A 27,998-nucleotide genomic window follows, 5' to 3' on the forward strand; every position below is an offset into this window, starting at 1 on the left:
ACCTTTAAACAGTTCACTGTGGCTTGTTCTGAAATGACAATAAACCATGGCTTACTGCAGGAATAAGCTGATGTGTTTCAGGCTTGCGCCATCTTCCTTCCCTTCTTATTCTCCCACATGGCTGCAAGGAAACTGGAAGCCTTAACTTCCGATTTCAATTAACAACAGCTTAACATAGTATTAAAACCCTGAACTGTGGTCAACTGAAACAAGCCACCGTAATAAAACTATGGTTTGAAGTTGGCTCCTTTTGACAAAGGGTAGCCACAGCATGTCAGGGTTCAGACATTATGGTTTGTTTATTTTACTATTTATTTTCAATAGTAAAATGGCCAAAAAATAACATAGAAATGATAAGTAACATTAAAAAGTATGTAAACAAGCCTAACCAGGGTTCAGACATTATGTTTAACTGCAGTTAGTTTAAGGCAGGGGTAGGCCTTCTAAATCTGGCCAGTGGATGGTCTGGGAATCAGCATGTTTTTACATGAGTAGAATGTGTCCTTTTAATTAAAATGCATCTCTGGGTTATTTGTAGGGCATAGGAATTCGTACATTTCCCCCACCCCCCCAAATATAGTCTGGCCCACCACATGGTCTGAGGGACGGTGGACCGGCCCCCTGCTGAAAAAGGTTGCTGGCCCCTGGTTTAAGACAACACCTCCTCACAGCCATGCTGTCAGAGAAGAAATGGTTTTTTTCAGGAGCTTCTGCCTCACTTCCCTGTGCCATAAGTTGTGGTTTACTGTTATATATGAAATAGTCACATGGGGCTTCTCAGAGAAAGCTGGACCAGAGGGTTTTTCCTGCCTTCCCCAGATTTATTGCCCTTTGGCCTGGGTGGTGCTGAGTAATCTCCTATTCCAATGGCACTAAAGTCTAAGAGTTCAAGGAAAGGGTGCTGCTGCACTGATAGGCTGTGTGTGCTGTGCCCTCAACAAGAGTGCAATTAGCTGACATGCTGGCTTATTTGCTGCTAGACACACACACACACACACACACACACACACACACACACACCACCCTTGATGCCTGAAACAGGACTGCATGAAAACAAATAATCTCAAGTTTGGAAAAAAACTGACATCTACTACTGTGCTACACAGATCTATTTTCTTAAGGCAATATTGTTGGCATCCTTGTCAGGAGCTGGATAAAACACAGCTGCAGATAGCAGGGAGTTTCACCACTTTATGCAAGTCATGACAGACACCTATTAAATACCCATTTTATAATCTGAAGATTATGACTAATACAGACTTTGCGGCTTCAGCATCAAGCAAGATACTCCCCCTCATCCCTGCTCCCTTTGACTTAATAGCCTGCCTGATGTGTCCCTGGGATGATGACACGATGACTAAAGCGTGTGGCTTATGGTCATCAGTTCCAACAGGAATGAAAACGAGACAATCAGTCGCGAGCCACTTCTTCAGCTTTAGCCCTCCATGTATAATACGGAGACAGTAACAGCCAACCTTGCAAGGATCACAGCATGACCTCGTACCAATGCAAACAATTTTGGAAGCCCAAGTCCACGATGGCTTACTTACCACTCCTTGAAGACTGGGAGGGATGAGGCCACAGTACACTGGGATGAAAGTGCTGCAAACACATGCCTGAGAGAGACAGGAAAACACCACATGAAACCTAAATAACACGCGGGGGAGGATTTATGTATCCAGAGCACCAAGTAAATATCATCTGATGGAACAAGTGATAGCTACAAGACAGCCTTTCACCATGAAAGCATAGTCAAGTCAGGTGTCCCAGTCCCTGGTGGCTGGGAACCTACAGATTCACATCTAAAGCAACGAGGCAGTCACCATGTTATTACTTGCCTGGATAAGCTCCTCTTTGGAGCTGAACTCCGATAAGATGACATTCTCTCCATCTGAGACCCGCGTCAGCGAGATGCCCAAGCGTCCACTGGCCACCTCATGCCCGTTGTCTGGCAGAGTCTTGTATAGGCAGGTACGGATGATTTTCACTAAGTTGAAGGAGGGGTGCAAGGGGCCAAGAAACCTCTTCCGAGCCTCCTTAGAGACATGGATGATGTTTGCACCAGCCTCACCTAAGGCACAAGAGAACAACGGACGTTAGGAGGGCGCTGCTGCATGATACTAAGCTTCCAGGCTTTACACGTTAAGGCACTCTAAACAGCAGTTATCTCTGAAATGCAGGCATCACAATGACTGGCGGTTTCAGAATCATAAAACTATGGTACTGCTGAGAAAGAGAAATGGACAAAACAGCTCATGGAAGGCTTGTCAGTGACTGAAAGAACAGTTAGAATTTGAGTTTCAGCCTTGTTATATTCTGTCAGCAAACACTGTTGTTTTAATGGTGGTTTTAAAATTACAGAATGGCAATGCCCTTTGTGCCATTTGTAATAGAAATCATGCAATTAAATAGTCCTGAGGAGGAAGTACATGGTTCCCCAAACAGGTTGCACACTGCAAGAAGCCGCAGCCACTAAGCAGTTTGTTGCAGCATGCACCCATGTTTCAAATGTTGTAATTTTAGTATAGCGAGTAACTTCTGTTTGCTAATCTAGAGCTTCATTGGGAAATGACCTCACTGCCATAAGCCCTTCCCTTATTCCCCGCGCCCCATATCCAGAGTTGTTTACCTTCTCATGCAGTTCCCCCTGCTAACCACAAAAATATACTCAAGGTTAAATATAAAACAAATCTACTATGTTATAATAGGCTATTCTATTTTTTCTTCTATTACGTGATCACTGGTTTTCAAACTTGGATACTGCACATCAATAGGATACCATCTAATAAAGCAGCCATCAGGGATTATGTAGCTTAACTATGTCTTAGTACTTGAAACATGGTCTCATCATGAAATCAGCAGCAGTCTGGCATATCTGTTCTTGCACCACAAAACCCTACTGCACCATATTCACTACCTCAAAATATTAGTCAAGGAACATTTAAATTGATGCAAATTACGACCAGAAAATCATAAACATTAACTGGAGAATAATTTGTTACATCTGCTATGCAGTGGCGTGCTCACATGGAATATTTCAGAACATCTGGGCTGGCCCAGTGCATCTCGGGGAGCTCAGCATTCCAGGTGTAAAAATAATAAAACTTCTATGATCCCTTACTGGCAGATGAAAGTTAAGTGTCGAAATAAGCCTCCATTGTGGATTTTTAAAAGAGCACTATTGGATTAAACCAGACTATTCCAGTCTAGCATCCCACTCTCACAGTGGCCAATGGGAAACCCACATGCAAGACATGTGTGCAACACCACACTCTACACTTGTGTTCCCCCAGTGACTGGTATCCAGGGCATACGGCTTCTGATACTGAGTTATCCCATAACTCAGTTATCATGACCAGTAGCTATAACGATCAGTCAGGGATGCTGAAGTTGTATCCTGCATTGCAGATCCTGCACTGAGCAAAGATTCTAAGATCGTTAAGTGGGTGTTGGTCCACAATAATTCTTCATACTACCAGGCCTAAAAGACACTCCCCCAGTACACACACACACACACACACACACACACACAATAAATTGAATTTCAAGTGCTTTGACTTCCACATTCCTCTACTGCTCTGATGTCAATCAAAGGATACTGCAGCATCACTTAGCTACAGCAAATGCAACACTTTGGGATATTCAGACCTCCACATTCTGTAACTGACAACCTGGCTACAGCACTCTTTGACTCACATTGGAGCGGCTGAGGAAGTGGAAGCCAAAATGTTTTGCTATAATAATTTGATCAGTTTGTGAGTCACTGTAATAAATACATGGTATTAGTGATTAAATGCATCCTTCCATGAGTCAGAGCGAACTGGTCTGAAGTACTGTATGAGATACTGCCACCAACTTTGATACACAAACCCCCACAAAGGAAGACTGATTTCCCCAAAGAGAACTTCTTAAGCTTGGCAGCAACACAGGCTTTGATTCAGTCTTCAGAGTTCTGTTGGACAGGAGTGAACTGGGCAAAACAACAACAACCCAGCAATTCTTTCCCTATTGAGACGCTTCCACTGCTCTATCACGTCGCTCCAAAACAGTCCACAGTTGTGGGAACAAAAGCTCAGCTGCTTCATTCTTAACTGTCCCAGCGATCTGCAGTGGGTCAGAGGCTGACTTAGTAGAAAAACAAAGACTCCCATTTCCCCACTTCCTCTCTAGGGCATGCCAGCCAGAAAAACTTGCAAAAGGCAAAGGGGGTAGGGGAGAGACAGTGGGCAGAGAGACTAAAAGCTGTCAGATTCGAATTGCCAGAACTCACAATGAACGTAGACTGACTTGTTAGGACTTGTCTTCACCTATCTGCCACCCTCATATCTTGTGCTAGCAATTTCCTTAGTTTATCTGCACTGTATGAAGTACGGTAGTTCTTTCTTTTGTCAGTTCTGTATCTCCCACCATTTGGCTTTGATGGATTGCCATGGCTTCCAGTATTATTGGAAAGGAATAAAAACTTCTGTCTATCTTCTACACACCATGCATCATTTTATATATCTCTATCATATCCTGTCTGACCCATTATTTTTCTAAGCTAAAAAGCCCCAAATTGCCCCTGACCCTGGAGGTACATCAGCCACCATGACTAGCAGCCATAGCCTGCTCCTCCTTGGATTCCTGCAATAGAGAGGTGCTCTTGGCATCCCTCCTGGAGGAGACCGATTTTAGGGAACAAGCAAGCCCTTGCAATATACACTAAAAAAAATATCCTGGTTTTAATATATATACCGTATTTATTTTAATGTTTAGATTAGTTGTACTTCTAGCCTGTTTTTCACCAAATAGCCCCAGGGCAGCTTAACAAATATATAATTAAGGTAAGTACAGCTGCACAATTACAAACAAAATAAGAACCACAAAGATAACCGACAACAAAACAATAGCAAGGAACTGCAGTGTAGGAGTGCTGATATTGCAGATTAGAGATGTAGTCAGAAAATGTCAACTGTTTTCACAATCACAGTTTTTGGTGCTGACAACCCCAATATCCTTTCTTAGGTTTTTAGCGAGAGCACATAAAAACCAGCAGATTGTGCTCTGCTTTTCATAATGCTGCCAGCAAATATGCAAAGCGAGTAGCACCTGCAACAAAATGTTAACAGTGTGCAGTGCTTCTGTTTATGGGTGCAGGTTCCAGAATATTCCATTCTACTACCCCTCCCAAAAAAGTCAGCATTTAATGGCCACTAGGGTCATGGGCAACTTTTGGAACTGACATGGCAAGGCATCACTGAGGCTGGGACTGTAATTAACTCCCCAGGCACACGTACACTTTGCACTCTTAAGCACTGGGTTGCAGGGGGAGAGAGGCAAGCCTTCCCTAAAATTAGGGAAAGCCAGAAGCAAAAGGAATAGCTCCTCTTCAGCTGACCTTTAAGTCCTCTGGAAGGGGGTCCTTACCAAACATATCAGTACAGTTCTTATGCATAAAATGTGTCCTTTACTTATTTAAAAGCAAGAACATAGCTGTGTACTTTGAAAGTGCCAAATAACCTTTAAGGAGGACATGGATAGAGTGAACTTCAGACTTCCTAGAAGAGAGATTCAGCTTGGATGCACTGCCAAAGGAGAGTGGATTTATTTGGATAGACTCCAAAGTAGATGACAGCAGTGATGATAGTTGAGCATGTGCTATAACCTTTTGAAATGCTATGTATACACACTCACACACTTTAACAGAAGAAGGCCACCAGCAAGCTGAGCTTTGGCAATGCTAGAGAGGATTATTAATGGGAATTAGAGAACTCACACTAGAGTGCTGAAGGAGAGGGAAGGTGACTCCTATTGAGGAATCACAGTAATAAACATCCTTAAGATATTATCTCCAGTTCCTAGCATAAGGCTGGTAGAGGATATAAAAGATGGGTGGTCTCAATTTGTGTGTATGCCCAATCTCTCTTCATCCCTCACCCAGAGTGCTATTCAGCTAGGCTTTACTGGAGCAGATCTACTTAAATTAATGGACCCAACTTAATCATGTTTATTAATTTCAGTGGATCTTCTTTAAGTAAAACCTAGCTGAATACAACTTCCAATATTTTGGTCAACCATCTCAATATTGTTTATAATATGCTCCATTGCAATGCAGCTCCAGAGAGGGTTACAAATAAAATACAAATTTGCATTATACTACAGTGCCTTAGAAAACAAGGCAGTTAATTACAAGCATAAAAAGAGAAAAAAAACCCACATCAAGCCTGACACTAATATCCACCAAAGTCCTGAGTGAATAGAAAGGCTTTCACCTGGCACTGGAAACTAACGAAGTGGGGCTTTATTTTTCTATGGGAACTTTCCATTTCATAAATTCTTAAGTTCACAATGAACAGATGCCAAATACAAATACAGTATTAAGCAAGCTTGTTACCTTTCTTTACTAAGTACAATAAAAACAAATATGCTAAATTAGACCACTCTCTAGGGCAGGCACCCCCAAACTCGGCCCTCCAGATGTTTTGGGACTACAACTCCCATCATCCCTAGCTAACAGGACCAGTGCTCAGGGGTGATGCGAATTGTAGCCCCAAAACATCTGGAGGGCCGAGTTTGGGGGTGCCTGCTTTAGGGCATCAGAAAATTTCCCAGTTGAAATTACCCTAATTGTATTTTGATTCTTGAAAAAGAAATCCAGAAAACCCAACATCACTGCAGGAAACTCAAGTGGTGTAAGCTCCAGTCACATCTCAGAGGGATTCCAAAGCTGGGGCACCAACCCAGAGATGGCTTGCCCCTTGTGTCACTGCATAATAAGCTTCCCACAGAGGAATTAAGCAAGGCTGTACAGATGGAGGCCCTATTCCAGGCAACCTAACCTCAAATTGTGTGGGGCTTATAGCCATGTTTGTTTGGGGTGCTGCTACATGACAACCACATACAAGCTGCCCTGGTTCCCACCAGACTCTTCTCCCCTCTTCCTCCTCCATCTCCATAAGCCCTCCCTGCTGGTGCCCAGAAGCTCTAATTTCGGGAAACCCTGTACCTTCTCATAATCTCCCAATACTTAAACCAACAGAACCAAGGCAGGGAACCTTTGATCCTCCAGATGTTGCTGAACTAGAGTTCCCAGCAAGCATAGCTAGTGCCCAGGGTTGATAGGACTTGTAATTCAGCCACATCTAGAAGGCCAGAGGTCCCACACCACAGCAACAGAGAGACACAAAATAATTAGAAGCACCACCAGCTCTCTTCCCAGGAAGGGTCAATTTGACCTGCAAAAATATTCAACTCACAAAAGCAAAGCAATTCAAATTAGTGGCAAATAAGATTTATCTGCAAGCAAGAGATGGCAAAGCTACTGTCATTCTGGAAGCCCCGGTTCTTCTTGGGGAGGATCCATCTCAGAGCAAAGGGCACTAGCTAAAGCCAGGAACATTCCAGTTTCATTAGGTATTCCATTACAGACCAACACAAAGGGCATTTTAACATGTGAGGCTTAAAAAGCATTCCAAGAGGAAAGTAAAGCTATACTGGCCAAAATACACACCCACTTGTACGGGGGGGGGGGGGGGGAGAGCACAGCCACGATTACAGAGGAAGGGATAACTAAATAAATTCCAAGGCATCAAAATGGTCTCACAAGGGCATCAGAAAGGGCCCAAGGATATGATTTGCGTGACCTGCAAGGAGACACTTTGAATTTAAGACTGAAGAATGCAAACCTTGATTGAGAAAGTTGGTGCTGTCTCTGTTGCATGAGGAAAGGGGAACAGGCAGAGGGATTCTGGAGGTGGGGAGCTGCAAAGAACAAATGTTTGTCCTTTCAAAACATGTGGTTTCAGATACTGAGACTGATATTGCACAATTGCAAGCAGAGGCGGATTTAGGGAAGCACAACTGGTCTTGTCACAATGGGTGCAGAGCCTCAGGGGCACCACGACTATGAGGTAGAATGGAAAGGGAGAGGCTCGATGGGGTGGGGTGCCAAATTTTGGTGTTGCATAGGGAGCTGAAGAAATGGGAGCCCTCAAGGTCTGCCACTGTTGCAAGGGCTATCATTTAGTCAGCTTTCCACCTCCAAGGTATGCCAGCTACATTTTAAAAGCAGACCATCTCAAAGAGACCCAACATGATATAGGAGATGGGATGGGAGATGGACCATTTCAGACAGAAACAGCCACTCTGCAATCAGGCTAGACTGTTTCTAACTATGAGGCACATGCAATCCCCCACCCCCATTGTAACATTGTGATGGGAGTAGCCAGGGCTGTGGAACTTGTTTTCTTCAAGAGCTCTTTGGAACAGATGCTATAGGCCTTATCTATCAAGGTCACCCTACTCTATACATCTGGGCATCAACCTCATTAAAAGAGCTGCTTCCCAACAGTGTAGGATCTGCACAGATTTATCAAACACTGATTCCAAAGCATCCTTCTGTCTCTTCCCAGTTGCAAATCATCTTATTCCAGCCAGGATCATGACAGCTGCCTGGATTTCCCTACAAGGCTACCATGACACACTGGTTGCTCTTTCTCTCTCTGCCACTTGGCATTCTGCTTTACATCACACCCTTCCTGTTTTCACACATTCCATATCTGTTCCAGCAGGCTTTGCTTTTTGCCAATTTGTTTTTCATCCCTGAAGAAAAGAAAGGCAGCAACACCAGTCAGTACTTCACACACACACACACACACACACACACACAAATGTATTGCAAATGACAGGAAGCCAACTAAGTTACCTGCAGTTGAGGCTGGGGGTACTTACTAAAGGTAGAGGTATTCAGTGGGCAGACCCAAGATAGCAACTCTCCAGTCAGCAACCATATCATAGATTCCTCATAGCAGAAATTGGGGAAGGAGCTTCTTTCCTGTCAAAGTTTCAATTTTCCCAATTCAGCAGTCCCAGTGTCCAGCAGTATCCCATGCCTGCCTCATTTTATTTGCTAAGTTTGGGGAAGTTTAACAAAGGCACCAGAAGAGGCTGCCTTAGAGCAGCAATGAAGCAGTTTTCAACTATATTCTACTTAACAAGAAGCAACCATGTATATCTCCAGTCAGTGGAGGGTGCGGATGAGATGAACAGCAGAGGAAAACACACTTTGTGGTTTCCCAATAAACAACTTCTGCTCGCTTTGTTCCTTCTCCATCTGCATACGGCAGTCATGAAACTATCTCTCACAATGTAAGCTTAGAATCCAAAGGGAGGCAAATTTTTGCACATCTGTCAAAAAACTGTCAGACGACCACAGCAACAACTGGTGCAAGTTTATAGTGACTCTTCTTTTTTTTAAGGATCACCCACGGAATAAGCACAGAGGTTCCTCTGTAACTAAAAAAAAATCTGTGGAAAGGGGGACTATCATAATGATGCCCACCAATTACAATCTACTAAGTGAGTCACAGTATCTTTTTAAGATGCTTGTTTCGGGAAAAGAACTCAATGAGTCGGTTTAGCCTTCTAGACCATTCTGAAATGCTTTCTGCACACATAGGAACAGAGGGTTTCAGGCAAAAGGTCTTCCCCAGCTTCACCTGGGGATGTCAGGGATTGAACCTGGGACCTTCTGCAAAGCAGATGCCCTACCTCTGAGCGACAGCCCTTCCCTGGCTGTTGAGTTGTTGCCTTCTCTGTTAACTAAGGCTGCCTACCAGCCCTCTAAAAGCCTGGAAGCCTCGGAAGATGCTGCAGCAGGTGCCCTTCCTGCCTTGCTCCTCCACTGCTCTTCTGCTCACCCTTCTTGCTGCGGAGCCAGAGAGCCCCACTTGCTGTGGCAAAGTGGGAAGAAAGGTAGGCAAAGGCACTAGTGGAGGAGAACAGAAGGAGAGTGTGCATCTTCCTTTGCTGCTCCAGTCTGTTTTTTCAAAAAAACAACAACCCCACAAACAAAGCAAGGACAGATATTATCTCTTAAGTTGGCAGCTGGCAATGTTGTTGTCAATAGACTGCACCACCCTAGAAGGCCTTGCCTCAATCCGAAAAACAGCAGCAAAAAACAAAACCCCAATAAAGTGATAAATCATTGGAAAAGAACAGAAGTTTATAACCTTGCATGGGAGACAAAGCTTCTTTGCAGGCATTAAGACACTCACGTGACTACTGCCTCTTTATGGGGCTTGTTTCCTCAGAAGTGTTGAGAAATGGTGTACACTAGAACAATTTGTTCTGATGTTTGAGTGGCCTTCTGCACTCCCAGGCCTACGAGTTTCTGAGGTGGGGTGAGGGGTGGTGGGGAAGATGGGGCCAGCTATGCAACTTCTTCATACTCCTCTTTGTTTGGGATGCAGTGCAAAAAAGACAAGGAGATTTCCCTGTACAACAGCAGCCCTATGCTAAAGGCCATTCTCTACGAGGAGAGCACACGAGCCATCCTTCCTACACTACAAGCTGCCACGTTAATTTTTTTTTTAAAAGGTCATCTTGCACAAATATTTGAGAAACGGCGCCACACAAACAAATAATTCTGCAAAAGAGAGTTCTTAGAAAGCCTGGCCAAGAGCCATGGCTATGCTTCCAGTTCCTGTGAGAACTTATCATTTGCACAAAGTGACTTTCAACCAAGCAAGGACAGTAAGAACGGCTCCCCATAAAAGTGGGGAACAGACGGTTTCAAATTAATTCAAATTTTATCAAGCTGCATCATGAAAACATAGCTCTCTAGATGGGCCTATTTCCATCCTGGATAAGCTTAGCACAGACTGGCATCAGAATCCTTTTGTTCTGTGGCTTATTGGGTTTGGAGCAATTAAAGCTAGCCTTATTCATCAGTCTCCTTAATTATAAACTATAATTATAAGCTCAGCCTTCATTGTCGGTAGCATTACTTTACTACAATATATAAATGATTCTGGAGAATGAGTAGATAGACCGTCTTTTTTATACAGAAATCTCAGCAAGCTCACATACGTACATTCTGCACAAGCAGTACAGCATTTTGGCTTTACGCAATAATGCAAGATGAAAAACATCATGATGGCAAGATATCCCCACTCTGAACCCTACCTTTAGCAGCACTTTCATTTAAGAAAATGAAATGGTTTCAATAACTGTGCAGCAGTAAATTCATTTGGGGATGAATATTGGTTATAGAACCTAACAGATTCCAGAGCATATTATTTCCATTTTGTAAGCCTTGTTTCAAATTCTGACTAGGACTGAGATGAGCATTTTCCAGAAAAAGTACTGTTAATGGGGAGAGGGACAAGAAGCTTCATTTACTCAATTCAATCACTACCACTAATGCTGTACAGTGGTACCTCGAGTTATAGACGCTTCAGGTTACAGGAGCTTCAGGTTACAGACTCTGTTAATCCAGAAATAGTACCTCAGTTTAAGAACTTTGCTTCAGGATGAGAACAGAAATCACGTGGCAGCGCAGCAGCAGCGGGAGGCCCCATTAGCTAAAGTGATACCTCAGGTTAAGAACAGTTTCAGGTTAAGAACGGACCTCCAGAACGAATTAAGTTCTTAACCCGAGGTACCACTGTATTTATAAAGCACAATAAATTCCCAAATTGCAATGATAACCCATAGCGATCAATTACCACAATTTACAACAACACTAAATAATTCAGCTTTACGTCAAAATCAAGGTGAAAATCCTCCCCTCTTCCAAGAAAAATCCTCATCCACTGATGCATAAGTCTGAAATGCAAAAAGATCCTAATTTCATATGATTATATACTTATAATTATGTACGTATTCATGTTTAGTCACAGACTTTCAAAAATAACAGAGATCTTCCTTGTAAGGGTGTGTATGTTGTGTACTTAACATGTTGCATTGCATGAATGAAAGTAAAGTATAAAGCACCACTAACAAGGTGTGAGAAGATAAGCATCTGAACACTTTCTTTTGCAAAAGGGCAGTGGGTGGCTGTAAACAGTGTTTCAAGCGACCAGAATTTTCAGGATGCACAGTTTTGCAATTTACAGTTAACAAGTAAGGCCAGCCAGAGTTGAGTCATCCAGAATAGAAATGGTACTGTTCTGAGTGATATTGTGCAAACTATGAGTTCTGCTGGTTTGACACCTCCTAGCAGCCACAATTATTTAACCTATTTCCCACCAGAGGTTCCCCTACAGTAGGAGACTAATGGGGCAGGTTGGACCTCTTTAACAAAAGAATGCACCGTCCAGTGTAAATGGAGCTAACAAATGCAGCTCCTGCCACTATATAGGGCTCAGTCTGTTTGTTGCTGAAGGAACTGTGTATCTACAGCACAGCCTTAGCCTTGCCTTGCCTTGCCTTGCCTTGCATCCAGCTGGAGCCTCACCTCATCTCGCCTCACCTCATTCCACTGCTGCCTACTCCCTAGTTCAGCAGACTAGAGGAAAAACAACAAGACAGAGGGGCTGGGGAAAGGCTGTATGTGTACAGTAGTGCTCAAGAGAGACAGTGTGGTCTAGTCTAGTGGTTAAGAGTGGCTGACTAGAACTTGGAAGACCCACATTCAAATTCCCATTGAGCGGTCTTGGTCCAATCACATGCGCGTTCGCTCTCTCTCTCTGTGTGTCTAAGGCACCTGATAAGGAGAAGCACAGTGTGGGTGGGTGTCTGTGTATGGTGCTTTGAGCTCCTCGGGAGAAAGGCAGGATATAAGTAAAGTGGTGATTCAGGGGCAGACTCGGTAAACTTTTGTAGTATGGTGCCCTGTGTGAGGTCAAAATTTGGTGCTCCCAAATGGATCTTCTCAATTATGGATCTTCTCAATTTTGCGCCTCCTCGAGTCGGTACCCTGTGAGGGGAGACAGCCCACACTGCCCTAATTCTGGCACTGGGTGATATCAATACTTTGCAAAGATGTGTTGGCCAATAACAGTTTACCTCTACCAATGCGCAAACTGCAGTTTGTTTCCATAACGGTTTACCAAGGCAGGGTGGCTTTTAGATACAAAGCCATTTTATCAGACGTGTGGGCTGTGAAGCTATACTGAAAAACACCATGCTGTTACTTGCACTCCTCCACACCACTTCTTGAGTGCTTATTGCTGCAAGAACAGAGGTCATCCCCCTCCATCCCACCCCCAGTGAAGTTAGCAGACAAGACTCCACCTTTGTTACCAAAGCTTTCCTAATCACTCAGACCAGAGAAAACTAGACTGCTTCTGCTGAAATGCAGAATTAACCATCTTCACCATATTTATTCTGTACGGCCAGTGAGACCATAGGAGAGAGCAGAGAGTATCTGTGCTACCATACATTTGCTTTCCTATAACACTCTCTCCCTTTCCTCTTCGACAGAGGCCTTTAAGGAGTGCAAGTGCCCAACTAGATGTGATGGGGCTGGGGAGACTCATTGGTTTCTCATGAGCCTCCAGTTTTCACTTGTGAAGCAGGAAAGAGTATAATTATCATAAGATGTGAATAGAAGGGCCAGTGGAGCTTAAGCATCTCTTCTCTTATGCGGTGCCTCACCCTGCCCAATAGCTTCAGGCTGCTTTTCAATGTCCTGGCAAGTCCAGCTTAGCAGGGTTTGAATGAATCCTAACTCCAAGTGTGTTGTGCATTGTTTATTTGCTTGCTTGCTTGCTTATTTATTTACTTAATCTCCCCATTCATTTCTATTCCATCTTTCATCCAAGGAGCTCAAAGTGGTCTACGTAGTTCTTCTCCTCCCCATTATATTCTCACAGCAACCCTGTGAGGTAGGTTAGACTGAGAGTGAATGACTGCCCACGGCTGAGGGGGGATTTGAACCCTGGTCTTCCAGGTCCTGGTCCAACACTCTAACCACTAATAATAATAATAATAATAATAATAATAATAATAATAATAATATTTTATTTATACCCTGCCCTCCCCAGCCAAGACCGGGCTCAGGGCGGCTAACACCCGATATAAAACAAATTGACTGAAATACAACTTAAAAACAAGATTAAAATATAACATTAAAACATTAAAACTCAAATCAAAAGCTTTTTTGGGGATGAAAACGTCAAGTCTTCACCAAGACTAACTACAAAATATTGCAAGTGTTAATGTAAAGTGCAAATGCCAGAGCTCAGATCCCTGATGAACTGCAAAGCTCACTCACTGAATGGGAGACTCACTCCCTTTCTGAGCTAACCCTGCCTCACAGCACTGTTGTGAGGATACGCAAGTTTTGCTATTTTATCACCCAACAACTCCTTAGCATGTTTGCAATGTTCCTTTTTATGGTGTTGAAGGGTTGTTTTGTTTTTGTTTTATTTTTAAAATCTGGCTGGCCTAGAACTTCCAGAGAACATAGTAATATAGGGTCAGGCAGGAGTCTTCTAGTCATTAGGACAGTGATGGCCAAACTTGGCCCTCCAGCAGTTTTGGGACTACAACTCCCATCATTCCTAGCAAATAGGACCAGTGGTTGGGGATGTTGGGAATTGTAGTCCCAAAACAGCTGGAGGGCCAAGTTTGGCCATCACTGCATTAGGAGATAACCAGATAAGAGAGGAGAAAATCTGCATTGCAAATTCAGGCCTCAGAGGCTAGATCCAGCACTAGGGAGGCCCTCTGCGCCCTTTCAAAATCCCCTCTCATGAAAGCCCCAAGGATTCACTCTGCTAGGTTGCTTCATATACTGGGCTTTCTCTCCCCCCAAAACCCTGTCCTCTTTGCCCTTCCATCTAGTGCTTACGTACTAAGGCTTATGGTTTACAATTTAACTTTGCCCCATTGGTGTTGGGTTACTCACGGCAAGCTGCCAACAGTTAAGTCATAATGAATTTATTCCAATGGACTGCCCCCCAAGGGCAATATAATTCACAAGCAAGGCACAGTGATGTGTGGTTCAAAGACTAAAGTTTTCCACATACACTTGGTTAAGCCATTGGCATACTCCATCCTCAAGGGAGTCTTGGTGCTGCAATATCTGGTGGTAGAAGTGGAGTTTTCTCATCAGCAGATTACCCATGGATTCCTTCATCTTTCCACAAGTCTGTTTCTGGGGGAGCAGTTGCACAATTCAGGTTTGCATTGTACACAAACAAGAATTTGCAAGGGAGTCTCATTAATGTAGGCTCCTCTAACTAAACAATGGCCAGAGATTATGGCTGCTTGCATACTGCAATCATGTGGAAGCACAAAATACAGCCGTGGACACTAAATTCAATTACATTTTTTAAAAGGAGGTTTTCTATTCTAACGGTGGCAACAAGAACAGTTTGAATTGAGCCCAGAAACAAAACTGGTAACCAGTGTAGACATAACAAAACTAGAGCAACAATTAACCCCAGTGAACCACAGTTCTGGCAGTTGTGTTCTATACAAGCTGATGCTTCCACCCAACTGGCCCTTATAAAGGGTTCAGAGCATCTGGTCCTTAACAGCTCACAGTGTGGTAAGAGATTGGAGGAGGAATTAAAACTCAATTAAGAAAACTCATTTAGCAAAGTTCCAGTACTGACGCCTTATCACAGAATCCAAATCTCGGAAGCAAGAAAGCCTATACTATACAATGCCTCCCATTTCCTGAAGCAAGTTACGTCCATACTGAGTAACACAAGTAACAAAGGCAGCCTGGATAGGTGCACAACTGGGGCTGAATTTCATTCTTCTCTCTTGCTCTTTATACTCTAGTGACAAATTGACAGGACTAAAGGTGGCTCTTTAGAAAGTGACAAATGATGTGCCCCACCATCACAAAACTCCTAAGAGGCTTCAAACATCTAGAGCCTTCTGAAGCATTGGAAGAGTTACCTGGAGATAACGAGAAGGCTCATCATCTAGCAATCATGCTCCTTGCTTCAAGTTACAAGAAAAGAGTTTCCAAACATCAGGAAAAACTATCTGAGAGTAATAGCTGTTCAACAGTGAAACAGGCTTCCACGGGAGGTTGTGGATTCTCCTTCCCTGGAGGTTTTTTAGCCAAGATTGGATGGCCATCTGTTATGGATGTTTTAGTTAAGATTCCTGTATTGTAGGGAGACTAGATGACTCTTGAGGGTCCCTTCTAACTTTATGATCCTATGAAATGTAAGTTGTAAGATCTACTAATGAAGTAGGTTAGAATTCAATAGGATGGCTCCTTAATGCCCCCAAGTTATGCTGTTGTCACCTGATCACCCACTCATAAAAAAGGAGTTACCATCACATTCTTAAAGAGAGAGGTCTGAGATTTAGTCCGACTCAAGGTAGTTACATAATGGTTAAACAACAACAATGGTTGAACAACCAATTTACTAGTAGCCAGCTTGCACCTGATATACGCTTAACCCCCTAAGGGCTCTGAAAGGAGATTAACAGCTGACCTGTGCCAGTTGCTGATTTCTGAAATCACGTGACCATCTCCTTTATCTGACTACCAGAACATGAAGCACAGCCGTTCCTAACATTATGTACTGTAAACAGCACTTCACTCAGGCATGAGTATGAGGGAAAACTTGTGACAAGAACAGACAACGCCTACAACCCAGGAATGCATGCTATCTGCACAGAATAGCAAATGCTTACAAAAGGCAATCCACATAAAGTTAATAAGAGGAATACTTTTCAGACAGGATTTATAGGGTGCTAATGATTTTTTGGTTCATTATGTTTTACCTTTGAATGCTGCTATTAGTTGGTACTATTATGTTGGTTTTACCTTGCTAGAAAAACAGCTTGGTGACCATTTTTGTTGAAAAGACAATATATATGCTGTATTCATTTATATCTAAATTAATATTCACCATGTCAATGCTTCCTGCAGAGTAATGAACAGGTCTAGGGACAAACTGTCAGGGAACTGCCATCAGTGCCGGAGGGAGAGAGCAAGATCCAGAGGCATTCCAGAGAGCGTCCCGGGATTGGGAGAGGCAGCCCATCTTCTGGGGAAGAGAATCACCGTAGCACCAGTGGAGAAGGGGGGCAGATGGGGGAAGCGGCGAGGCGGTCCCATGACTCCTTGCTGGGGACCAGCGGTGAGAGTAGGGATCCTCCGCTGCCTACGCCCTCCTTGCGCAGAAGGCTTTCGTGCAGAGAGAGTAGGAGGAGACTAGGCGTCAAAGAGCTTCTTTGCTGAAAGAAGTTTAAGAAACGCCCACAGACGGATTCTGCCAGCGATTGAGACAGCCAAGGGTGAGTGGCTGTCCGGACAGAAAAGGTTCACTCAGGCAACCCAGCCAGGTGTTTGCACCGGCTTACGCACGAGCAACCCCTAGAACCACTACACAAACACATGAAGATGCCCCAAGGAACAAATTATTATATGCTACAGGAGATAACAAAAAATAAAATTAGACATTTAATAACCATCAGAATATAACCTAGGGAAGATTCCTCCCTAGCCACAAATACATGAGAACAGTGCTCACAGTGCAAAAGCATAGGACTCCTTGATATCTTAGTGCACAGATGAGCAATATCAAGACACTGTTGGAGTCGTATCAGCATAGCCAATGGTGAGAGGTGATGGGAATTGGTAGTAGAGCAACATCTGGAGGGTGACAGGTTGCCCATCCTTGTCTTAGTACTTTACTACAAGTTTATTGCTCTCTCATCTCCATTTGTCACTATTTCTAAAACTCAAGCAGAGTTAACAAACATTGCTTGCAAATGAAACACTGATCTTATACAAGGTTGAACTATATGGTCTGCTCATATACAACAGAGCACATTAGAGGTTACATTCTATACAAACACAGACCCTTAATTAAGGATTGAGTCCCTTGCACTCATGCTAGGGAACAGACCTTAGTGAACCCAACTGGAGTTACTTCTAAATAAACACACTTAGGACTGCACCGCATGTCTTTGAGGGCTCAAAGGTGCCAATAATATCCTCTTACGAAGGGAACAGTTACTGAGTAGCCTCAGAAGACCAGAGCAAAAAGCATGTCTAACACCACCTTTACAGGAGGGTCTCCTGTCAAGCCATATTCTTTTCCCTGTAGTCACATGGAAACTTGCTTCTTTATCACCCGATGACATAGACCTGATCACAGAGTAGCCAACACTGAGTCCTGGATCAAGGCTGGAACCAAAGGTCTTAAGGAAGACACTCATAAAACCCTTCTTATATCATCCTAAGCAAACCTCTCTGGAATGTCAAACATCTTTATCACACAAAATATGCAATTCTTGACTGCAGAGTGTAGAGGATGTGTGTGCATGAATCCTCACTACTGAGAATGTCCTCGCATGCTTTAATGGTTTTGCTGATTGTGCCAAAGATTAGTGATGCTTCAGAAGGCTAGTAAGATTCCCTCAAATAACTTCTTGTTGATTACCATTTTCTGGCAGTAGCTAACACAGTTACTTGCATTTTCTTTGGAGATACTTGAGCTATACTGGTACATATGATCCATCACAACAGGGATTCTTCTGACTCATCAGTGTATCACTGGTACTTTTGCAAATGTGTTGCCAGCTTCCCAGCAAGAGCACAGAGGACTTTGGCAGCTGTCAACACGGGTGTGTACAAGTCTTCTAGTTCCAAGCCAACAATAATATGATAGACAAAAAGCCACGACAGATTTAAAGCTCCAGTTTTGATTGGCAGAGGCGCAAGGGGTGTTTAACCCTCTTCCCATGCTATTTCTGCATTGACCATGACACTCCCCTCCTGTAACCAAGATCAACTTTGTTGGATGGGAAAAAGAGATTCCCAAATGATGCCTACATTATTTCCCAGGTGGTTCTAAGAACAACTTCATTGTGTGAATGTGCCTGCATTTAAAATTCTAATAATAACGTGGAAGGAAAGGGTTAGACACTAAACTACTTGACTCAGAGCTACTATTTCCTGCCGAACTGTGAGCCACCAGCAATTGCTTTTTAAAAAATGTTTAAAATAGAAGTTATATCCTTTGCCATGCCTGTTTTGGCTCCTGCACTTGGACTAATATAAAGTGACCCTAACACACACACAGAAAAAAGGGGGGGTGGGGAGAAATTGAACCGAAGACTGAGGCTATGCTAGATCTTGTGAGACAGACGTTTTGCTCTCAAAGGTAACTCAACATGACAGATTGGAAATAACTTGTTGGTAACAAAGATATCATTCCCTAAAACTATGGAGTCAAGTTCTAGGGATGCTACTTTTTTTTAAGAGTAGGAGTATATGATTTTGAGGGTTGGCTCATACACACATTACTTTGGGGTATATGATTCTGAAGCCATGTGTTCAACATCCCAACTGGGTGAAGTACACTTCCATTGAGAGAAGACGTAGGCATCTGGTGAGGCAGATGTACAGCACTCTAGGCTGGAGATAGATTACTTAGGCCCATGAACCACAAAAAGATGATGCAAGGGCACAGCCAGACACGAAATTGTGGTGTGCATGGAGGCGGTTTGGCATAATCAGCTCGCAATTACCAACATCATTTCCTATTGATAGGCCATCTCTATATGTAATCTTCTACTGTTCCTCCCCCTCAGTCTAACTATTCATTTCCCCTTCTGCCTTCATAGTCATTCTCTTTCTTCCCACAAACTCCACCAGCCACTCTGTCCACTTCCTCTCTTCTCTTTCCTTTCCTTTCCTCAAACTAACATGCTACCCCACAGGGCTTTCTTTCTTTCTTTTTTAAATGATATTTATTAAAGTTTCACAAGAAAAGGATCACATTAATAATAATAATAATAAAAAATTAACAATAAAAAGAAAAATACACAATACAAAATACAAAAAGAAAAAAGAAAAAACAGTTAAAAACAATTCCGTCTTTTCATCACTTCTTTTACGTTTACTTGTTTCCCGGACCTCCTCATACCTCCCTCTTTTGTATTCCAATTCAGTTTGTTAGTCCAGCAATTTTTCCCCTCCTTTTTAATCCTGATCTTTAATCTTAATATATTATAACATTAAATTTTTACCTATTAAAAACCAATTTTTCCATTCTTTTAACCATTACTGCTAGAAACCGCTTAACTTCAATCCGTCATCATTCTAACATTCATTAATTTTACAATATTCCCACAGGGCTTTCATCCAGTGGGTCGGATCAAAATGTGACTAACCCTCCATGGGCTTGACCAATCCCCTGACCCCAAAACAAAAAAAGGCTCCAGAAATGGTGCCGTAGTTGTAAATGTATATGCATGCAAATTTTACTAGATTACTATTCACCATGGGCATGACAGAACATTTCATTTATTTATAAAAAATATTTACATACCACTGTATCATAAAAAGATATCACAGTGGTTTACAGCAATATAAAAACATAAAACCAAACAGTAACATCATAACAAGTTAAAAGCAAAAAGAAATTAAAAGCAAACATCAATAGACCATTGTGAGGGATGTACTCTTAATTCCCTGCATAGGCTTGACAGGATAGAAAAGTTTGCAGCAGGCGTTCAAAAGCTGGCACAGAAGGCACCTGCTAAATCCAGACAGTCCTTAGCCTTCATTAGCCTTTCCCTTCTTCTCTTATCAGGTAATTATAGCCTTAGAACTAGAGAAATCTGCAGACCTAGAGAAACTTTGCCTAGTTGTGAGTAGCGTGTGTACATGTTAAAAAGTCACTCCCAATGTGAAAACTCAATGGCAGAAAACCAATTAACTGCTCTTTAACAGATCAACAATTTCTTACGGTCAGGGCACATGCTCACAAGCAGCACTGGAAGCCTTCACTGCCCGCAGGGGCGTGGTGCACATCCTGGGGGCGGGGCACGCCACCTGCAGGGGCGTGGTGCCCAGCACGGGGGGGGGGGGGCAGCCGCAATGGCACCCCACTGGGATCGTGCTGCCAGGGGCGGTGTGCTCCTCCCACACTCCTTTTCTTCCGCCAGTGGGCTTAAGGACTCTAATCAGTGTGAAGCTGGTTTGAGAAACAATGCATCAAATGGGAATATTTCATAACAAAATACAGGATACATATTGAGTTAATGTGTTGTTCTGGATCAAAAACCCAGAACTGGGAATGCACAGAAAACAGGAGTGTGAACACATCCTCTCTACCCCCTCTCATTCACCTCCCTAAAAAGAAAAACAGCTTTCTAAGGACAAATGCAAGTTTGTTCTTCTTCCATAAAAGAGTGACAATGAAAAGTGTCCATATAATGCAGCCAGTATGGAATCTGCAAGATAAATTTTTGGGAAGGAGCTGGCAGGAACCTACCGTAATTATGAACTTGTAGATTTTGAAAGCAACATCCAGGGCTTTATCTCCCATCCACTTTGTATTCAGGGATATAGTACACCTTACTGAATAAATAACACATAGCAATACAAAGTGAACAGCAGAGGCTTTAAATTTGTTTGTATCTGTTTTAACAGAAATTTGTGCAATCTTAATTATGGATTTCCTTTCCTGAGCCACAATTAAAACAAATGCATACACAACATGCATACATACTGAGTTTTCTCATTGGGCGTGACTCCAGTTCAGCTGGAGCTCAGAGGCATGTAATGTCACTTTAAATGCATTTCAAGACTATATATCCCATAACCAGTAAGTCTGGTTACTCCATGGGGTGCATCTTATTAAGTTTACACCTGGAAGTTTCTATATGCTCATTAGTATCACTCACTTTGTAAAGGTATTTTTAATTAACAAAACAAGCCTGGGTTCCTGTTGTTTCTACCTCTACAAAGTTCATATCTACACTTTATATCTCATTGGACTATTTCAGCTGCCATTTGCTTTTTAAAGAAGTGTTTGATCCAGAATCCAGGGGATGAATGTACATATATGGCACCTAGTGTAGGTGGGCAATGAGTAAATGAAGATTAGATTACCAGTGTGCACTTGTGTGTAAAACAGCCTGCACCATCCAGGTGCTCTCCAGGCATTTTGGACAACTCTGTGCTCTGCAGTGATGGAAGTTCTAGTTCAGAACATCTGGAGGGCTCCAGAATGGCAAAAGCTGTAAGAATACAATTTGCATCCTGCCCTTCTTCCTGGAAGCGCCCATGGCAGCAAACACATCTTTTTTTTAAGCATTCTAAAAAATGGTTGAAAACTTTCTCTACACTGTTCTTGTTCACCAAAGCTGATTAAATTACCAATGAAATTGAAAGGGAATCTTTCAAATGACTAATCACAAAACGAAGTACAAAAGTATGTTCATTATCACCAGCAATTACAGCACAAGGTACAATCTCCATGACAGAGTGGTTTGCCTACTTTTGCTTACCAGTAAGATTACGAGCAAGATTAAAATAAGTGGCCACTTGAACACTGTTCTTACTGATGATAAAGTGACACAATTAATGTGGCCATAAGCCACCCCTGTTTTAAAGCATATATGTATTTATATTGGTGAATGGACAGCGAAAGGAAAAGATGGATGTGAGCAGCAAATTTGCATGTACAGTACTGTATGTGTAAAACATGTAGGAAAGACTCATTCAAGAGCCGGGATTGGTTGCTGCTCATTGGGCAAGTGTGCACTCATGGTAAACATTCACATGATGTATGAAAAGTTATGTCATTTCATTGCCACTTGCACTGAACACGTATTATGCTTTCCTACTTCTTCCCAAATAGACCCCTACCCACTAGCAGGAATGGCCTAAAAGACAGTCATCAGAAGCAATGTTCTGTAACTATGCAATGGGGAAAGCTGAAACCAGGGAACTTCCTAGCTATTCTATAGTTAGGAATTAGTCTTGGCGAAAGCCAGGGGCAAACGAAGGCTAACCTGGGGCGGGGCAAACCGCCGGCTGCGCACATGCTGCGCCGCTACATATGACACATGCGTGGTGTCGCTACATAGAGTGCATGCAAGTAACACCGCGCATGCGTTGTACATAGCGGTTTGCTACTAGCACCACTCGAACGACATATGGACGGTGGTGGGATCCTCTGCTTGCGGCTGCAGCTGTGAACAGAGGATCCTCCACATGCGGCTGCGGCGGTGCAAGTACCCAGTGGGGTGCCTTCTTGTCACCACCCCCAGACATGGCACCTGGGGAACACACACCCCTTGCGATGCCACTGGCGAAAGCTCAGCCCTGTGCTTGCTTAGCACCAGGTCTCAGTTTGGGAATACAGAAAGCTACCTTATATAACAAGCAAGACCACTGGTCTAACTAGTTCAGCATTGGCTACTACGATAAGCAGTACAGTAGTTCTTTGAAGTCTAAGGCAAAAAAGGGTATTTCCTTATCACCAGCTATTCAAGTCCCCTGTTTAACAGGCAATGCCAGAGCAGAGACTGAATCAGGAAACCTCTATTTGCAAAGCAAGTGCTCTGCGACAAAGCTGTGTGTTGCCCGTACATGCGGAATAATGAGAATATCCTGTCATACCAGAGAAATAAGCCCCAACAAAAGTACAGTACTGGTGCATGCATTACTCAGGGCTGCATGCAGAGCCAGCAAATGGACTGACCCACCCCCTGCCTTGTTTCCCTGGCATAGCCTTTGGGCCTTCAGTTGCTGCAGGTCAAATAAAAAATTAGAAATGAAAGGTTTTCCCAACAAACAAAAGCTCTGTTTTATCTGCTGGATTTCTATCTGTTGGGGTCTTAAGGGCACAAAATCCCTGCAACTGAGAAGGAAATAATCACAATTTTAGGGTTGGAATGGACCTTGGAGTCACCTAGTCCATAGCTGGCAGGTGGCAACTCACATCTTGTTTCCTTCAGTCCAGCAAAGACTAAGCTCATGTTTCAAGGAGGATTCTTGCTGCCCAGTTCTAAGTATATTTACTCAGAATTAAGTCACAGTACAGAATTGCAGCCTTAGAAACCTTTTTTTAAAAAATCAGTTTATTAGAAACCTTTATGAGAATTCCACGAGAGACAATTTTGAAGGGGAAAAAAATACTAACTATCCTTTTAAAGGACAGTTAGTGACCCCTAATGCACACCACACTCCCTTTCAGATAGTGTGCATACAGAGGGCTTGAAAACAAACAGATGATCTAATTTAGAGGACATGCAGCTTTATTGTGTTCCAGGTTCCCGGAGAGATAAGCAAATAATAAATCAAGATTAACAAAACAACACCACTTATAAGATATGGTAGAAAGCATAGGTCTGAATCCATGAAGCCCAAAGACTATGAATGAATATTTAGGGAAGGGCAAAATGCTTTTGAGATACTACTATGAGAATATGTTTTTGCTGATATTCGGCATCTGCATCTGTGCAGATGTGATTTTAGGCGCCGTGGAAGCAAGTCCCCGTGCCGGTTTAGCACATTGTGCAAGCGGGCAGCTCGGTTCGAGGGCAGCTCGCAGGCTGGTCAAATGACCTCCGCGGGCTGCTTCCGGCCCATGGACCTTAGGTTGCTGACCCCTGCTGTAGAGGGAAGTGTGGGGCAGGTGGGACATCTGCCTGAGAAGGTAGCCCGTCTGACTTCACCCCCAAATGCGTACTCCATTGTCTTTCAAGACAGACAGATGCCAACAACAATTGGTTCCAAGAAGGTAGGGTGTCTTACACCCACAGATTCATAACAATATATATACACAGGGTGAGTCTTTTAAAAGAGGCTCCGTGGAACATGTGTACTCCGTATCCATGGGGCCTCTTTTAAAGGACTCACCCTGTATACACACACACACAGGGGTTGAGTACTGTGTTGCATTGTACATGCTGCTTTGAAGACAATTCAGAAGCTTTGGTTCATTCAGAAACAGGTACTAAGCTATTGCCTCGGTCTGCCTGGTAGAAACTTAACTTCCCAGCATTGAAATAACTTCCATGGCTTCAAGTTCATTTTGAACCACTGCATAAATTAGGGCTCAGGTACCTGAAGAAACACCTGCTCCTATATCAACTTCTCTGTGCCTCGAGATCATCTTTCCAGGGCCCCACACCATCCAAGTAAAGTAAGGCAGGTGAAAACCAGGGAGCAATACCCTTCTCAGAGGTAGTGCCTCCTTCGTGGAATTCCCTCCCCAGAGGCCTTACCAGAGCCAACATTGCTGTCTTTTAGGTACAAGGTAAAGACAATTACGGTATTTTTTTTTGCAGTGTTTTATTTTATTACATTTTAAAATAAAAACAGTCAACACATAAAACACATTATTTCAGTTTTATATTGTTTTTGTAAACAACCCTGAGATCTCCACAGGAGGACAGAAGTATGCAAACCTTTTAAACAGAATCCAAGCCTGTACCTACCCACACCCAAATGACACATAACAAGGAAGAGAAAAAGGCATGGTTCAGAAAAAGAGCGTATGTTTTGCATGCAGTACTAAGGTCTGACTCAGCATGAGGCACGTTCACGTGAACCAGAAAAGGCGAGAGTCATCCGTTCTGCGGGTCAAATAAGCGGTATGTGTGTGTCCCCCCCCCCCGCCCCGTCTCTGCGTGTGTCACCGCTGAAAAAAGCACACCCACCCATTAGTTTCGGGGGGGGGCGCGTGTTGTCATCTGGATTCTTCCTTCAGAAGGAAAGGGAAAGCGGCAGGACTGACAGGAAGGCGCCCTTCTCCCAGTAGTCTGTTTTTGCGTCCCACCCACCGCGTACAAGAGGAACGCAAAGGCACCGGATGACACAGGCAGGCTCCTTACCTAGGCAGGCTCCAGTGACCAGGGCTGTGGCCGTCAGGGCTCCGGCCGAGGCGCCATAAATGTTCTTGGCATTCGCCACCAAGAAAGGCGCGTGCTCTTGGAGGCAGCTGGCGACCCCGATGTGGTACACCCCCAAGAACCCGCAGCCCGCGAAGGAGATATTCCAGGTGGAGCCCAGCGGGTACATCGCCTCACAACCACCTCCTCTTCCTCGCACGCCCTCACGGATGCGGGGCGAGGCAGGGGGGCAACCACGGAGGAAGAGGGACACGGAGCGAGCTCTCCCGGCGCGGGGCTGGGCACTGCCGGGCAGCTTCTGTGGGTCGCCCTGCCTGGCTCCTTCTCAGCGCCTGGCGTGAAGGGGTTTCTCCGGTGGTCGCCGCGCTGCCACTCGCTTCTTCCGCCTTCTCTCTAGTCGCAGCAAACTCAACCTGAGCGGCGACGGCCGGGAGGGAAGCGTTATATCGGGTGCGCGCCAGCAGCGGGGAGGAGCCCCGCTTGGTCACAATCCCACGACGCCAGCGAGCGGCTAATGGCTGCTGCGCGGAGGCGGTGGCGGCGACACTCTCCACGCCCCCTCGGAAGGCGGAGTCGGAGGGCGCCGAAAGCCTTCGGGGGGACGGGCGCGCACCAACCTGGGTCGTGGGGTGGGCGGGCTTTGCCAACCCGCTCCAACAACCCGCCGCTGGGGAGTATTTCCCAGAAAGCTCGAGGGCGTTCCGAGGCGGTATCCAATCGTGGGGGCGCCCGGAGCGCGCATCTGGGGGGCGCCCTCTTCGCAAGCGCCGCTGCTGTAGCTTTCGACCCAGATATGCTTGTTTTGGGAGAGATCCTGGCTTTCCCAGGAAGCCAAGTTTGAAGGTCTCGCGCACTGCGGTTGCCTCAAGCGTGTTATGGTGACGCGCGGGCGCGAGTACACACTGGAGGTTAAAGGGTACGTATGTGGTGCGCAGAGGGAAGGCTGCTGTGTTTGCCAGGCTGGGGGTCGGGGATTTGAAGGGCGAGGCTCAGAAGAGGGTGGTCTCCTTGCGTTTGTTTTCTTGAAAAAGAGCCCCACGGAGCTCAGTCCCAAATAAACGCACCTGAGACTGGGGTGTTAAGCATAGCTGTCAACTTCTCCCTTTTCTTGCGAGGAATCCTATTCGGAATAAGGGAATTTCCCGTTAAAAAAGGGAAACGTTGACAGCTATGGAAGGGGTTTTGGGGAGAATTAAAGTTAGACCATCTTTCGGCGGTGCCCTCAGGACGAGGCTAGGGGGCCCTCCTCAGCAGGAGAAGTAGGAGGGTCCCCCAAATGCTGTAGCATTTGCGAAGAGGTGAAGTAATAAATGGGAAAGCTATCAAACCAGTCCGGAGTCTAAAATTGCCCGACTACACCGCTACCTTCCTCCAGCTTGTGAGACTTACTAGGAAGTGTCATAAAACACAATGGGCCTAAGACTAGTAAACGTGTACAAGATTCATAGCTGTCAACTTTCAGATTTGAAAATAAGGTATCAGCAGCCTCGAAAATAAGGGATCAGCAGCCTCACCTGTCCCAGGGACAGTGTACGGGATATCTAACAATCCGGGATAGCAGCAGGAAGCAGCGGGAAACGGAGCTGGAATAAGGGAATTTCCAGCAAAAAAAGGGAAGGTTGACAGCTATGACAAGATTGCTCTGCTTGTCTGTTGCAGAAAAAAAAAAAAAAGCTGGCAAGAAAAATGCCTTGTAATTAGCACCTTGGTAGCGAACAGATTTATTTTAGCATATCCTTTGGTGGGTTAGAGTCCACTTAATCAGATGCATGAAGTGGCAAAGCAGGCTTGGTTTCATAAAAATGTATGCCACAACAAATCTGTTGGTCTTTAAACCAGGGATGGGGAACATGTGACCCTCCAAATGTTCTTGGATTACAACTCTCACCAGCCATTATAGCCAGTGGTCAAGTGTAATGAGACTTGTTGTCATATCCATTTGCAGCATTGCTAGAATGAAGGGTGACTGTGACCCCCTCACTCACTCATTCATGCTTGGCCATGGTTTGGCTTAGTATTATATGCGAACCAGCCCAGTGTATCTGTTGGAACAGAGAGACTAGACAGAAAAGGTCTGGGTTAGCGGTTCTGTCCAAATAGTAGCAAGCTACCTAGAGAGATCCCATTGTTTTTCTTTACTGTTTGCTTGTCATGCTGCCTGTGTTTCAAAAGTAGGCATTCAGATGTTAACCATTTCTTTTTAAAATTGGGGCCTCAGGGACTAATGTAAAGTGAGAACAGCCAGTTCCCATGTTCTCCAGGCTGCTCTGTTTTTGTGACACTGGTCTGGGGGCTGGGATATTATTTTTTTGCACAGAAAATTTGCATCACTTAGCAGCAAGGGGTGGGAAGAATGTTTTCGAAAGTAAGAAATAACCACCCCCACCCCGCACAGTGATACCCTGATCCATTTTGCATCTTCCCCCCTACAGTGGATCCAATCATGGCACATCAGTTTGGCCTGTGATACTAAAATGAAAATAAAATCAATGCCTACTTAATCTACATCAACTAAAATGAGAAGGAAACCTGGTGCTCAGGCTTCATCTTTGGCAAGTCTACATCCAAAATGAGAATACTGAAAGCCAGTGTGATCTCACACACCAAATTAGTACCGTTAATTATCAGCATGACACTGCAGTTCATTTGGTAAATTA

At 44.1% G+C, this 27,998-nt stretch overlaps 1 protein-coding gene across 2 annotated transcripts in view; it reads right to left on the bottom strand.

Annotated features, from left to right (window-relative positions):
- The window catches only part of PNPLA2 (patatin like domain 2, triacylglycerol lipase), a 40,680-nt gene extending 14,969 nt beyond the window's left edge, over nucleotides 1-25,711 (bottom strand). The window contains exons 1-3 of one of the 2 annotated variants that reach the window (XM_081011540.1): nucleotides 25,324-25,708; nucleotides 1,839-2,071; nucleotides 1,551-1,616 (exon numbers count right to left, since the gene is read on the bottom strand). In XM_081011540.1, coding sequence (XP_080867666.1) covers nucleotides 1,551-1,616; nucleotides 1,839-2,071; nucleotides 25,324-25,510 — 486 coding nt within the window. In that variant the 5' untranslated portion in view covers nucleotides 25,511-25,708. Of the gene's footprint in view, nucleotides 1-1,550; nucleotides 1,617-1,838; nucleotides 2,072-25,323 lie in introns of both variants that reach the window. The other variant, XM_081011541.1, reaches the window with a different exon arrangement.
- Between the last annotated feature and the right edge of the window lie 2,287 nt (nucleotides 25,712-27,998).

The sequence above is a fragment of the Podarcis pityusensis genome, assembly GCF_964106645.2.
Source record: "Podarcis pityusensis genome assembly, chromosome: 1".
In the NCBI taxonomy this organism is placed as follows: Eukaryota; Metazoa; Chordata; class Lepidosauria; order Squamata; family Lacertidae; genus Podarcis; species Podarcis pityusensis.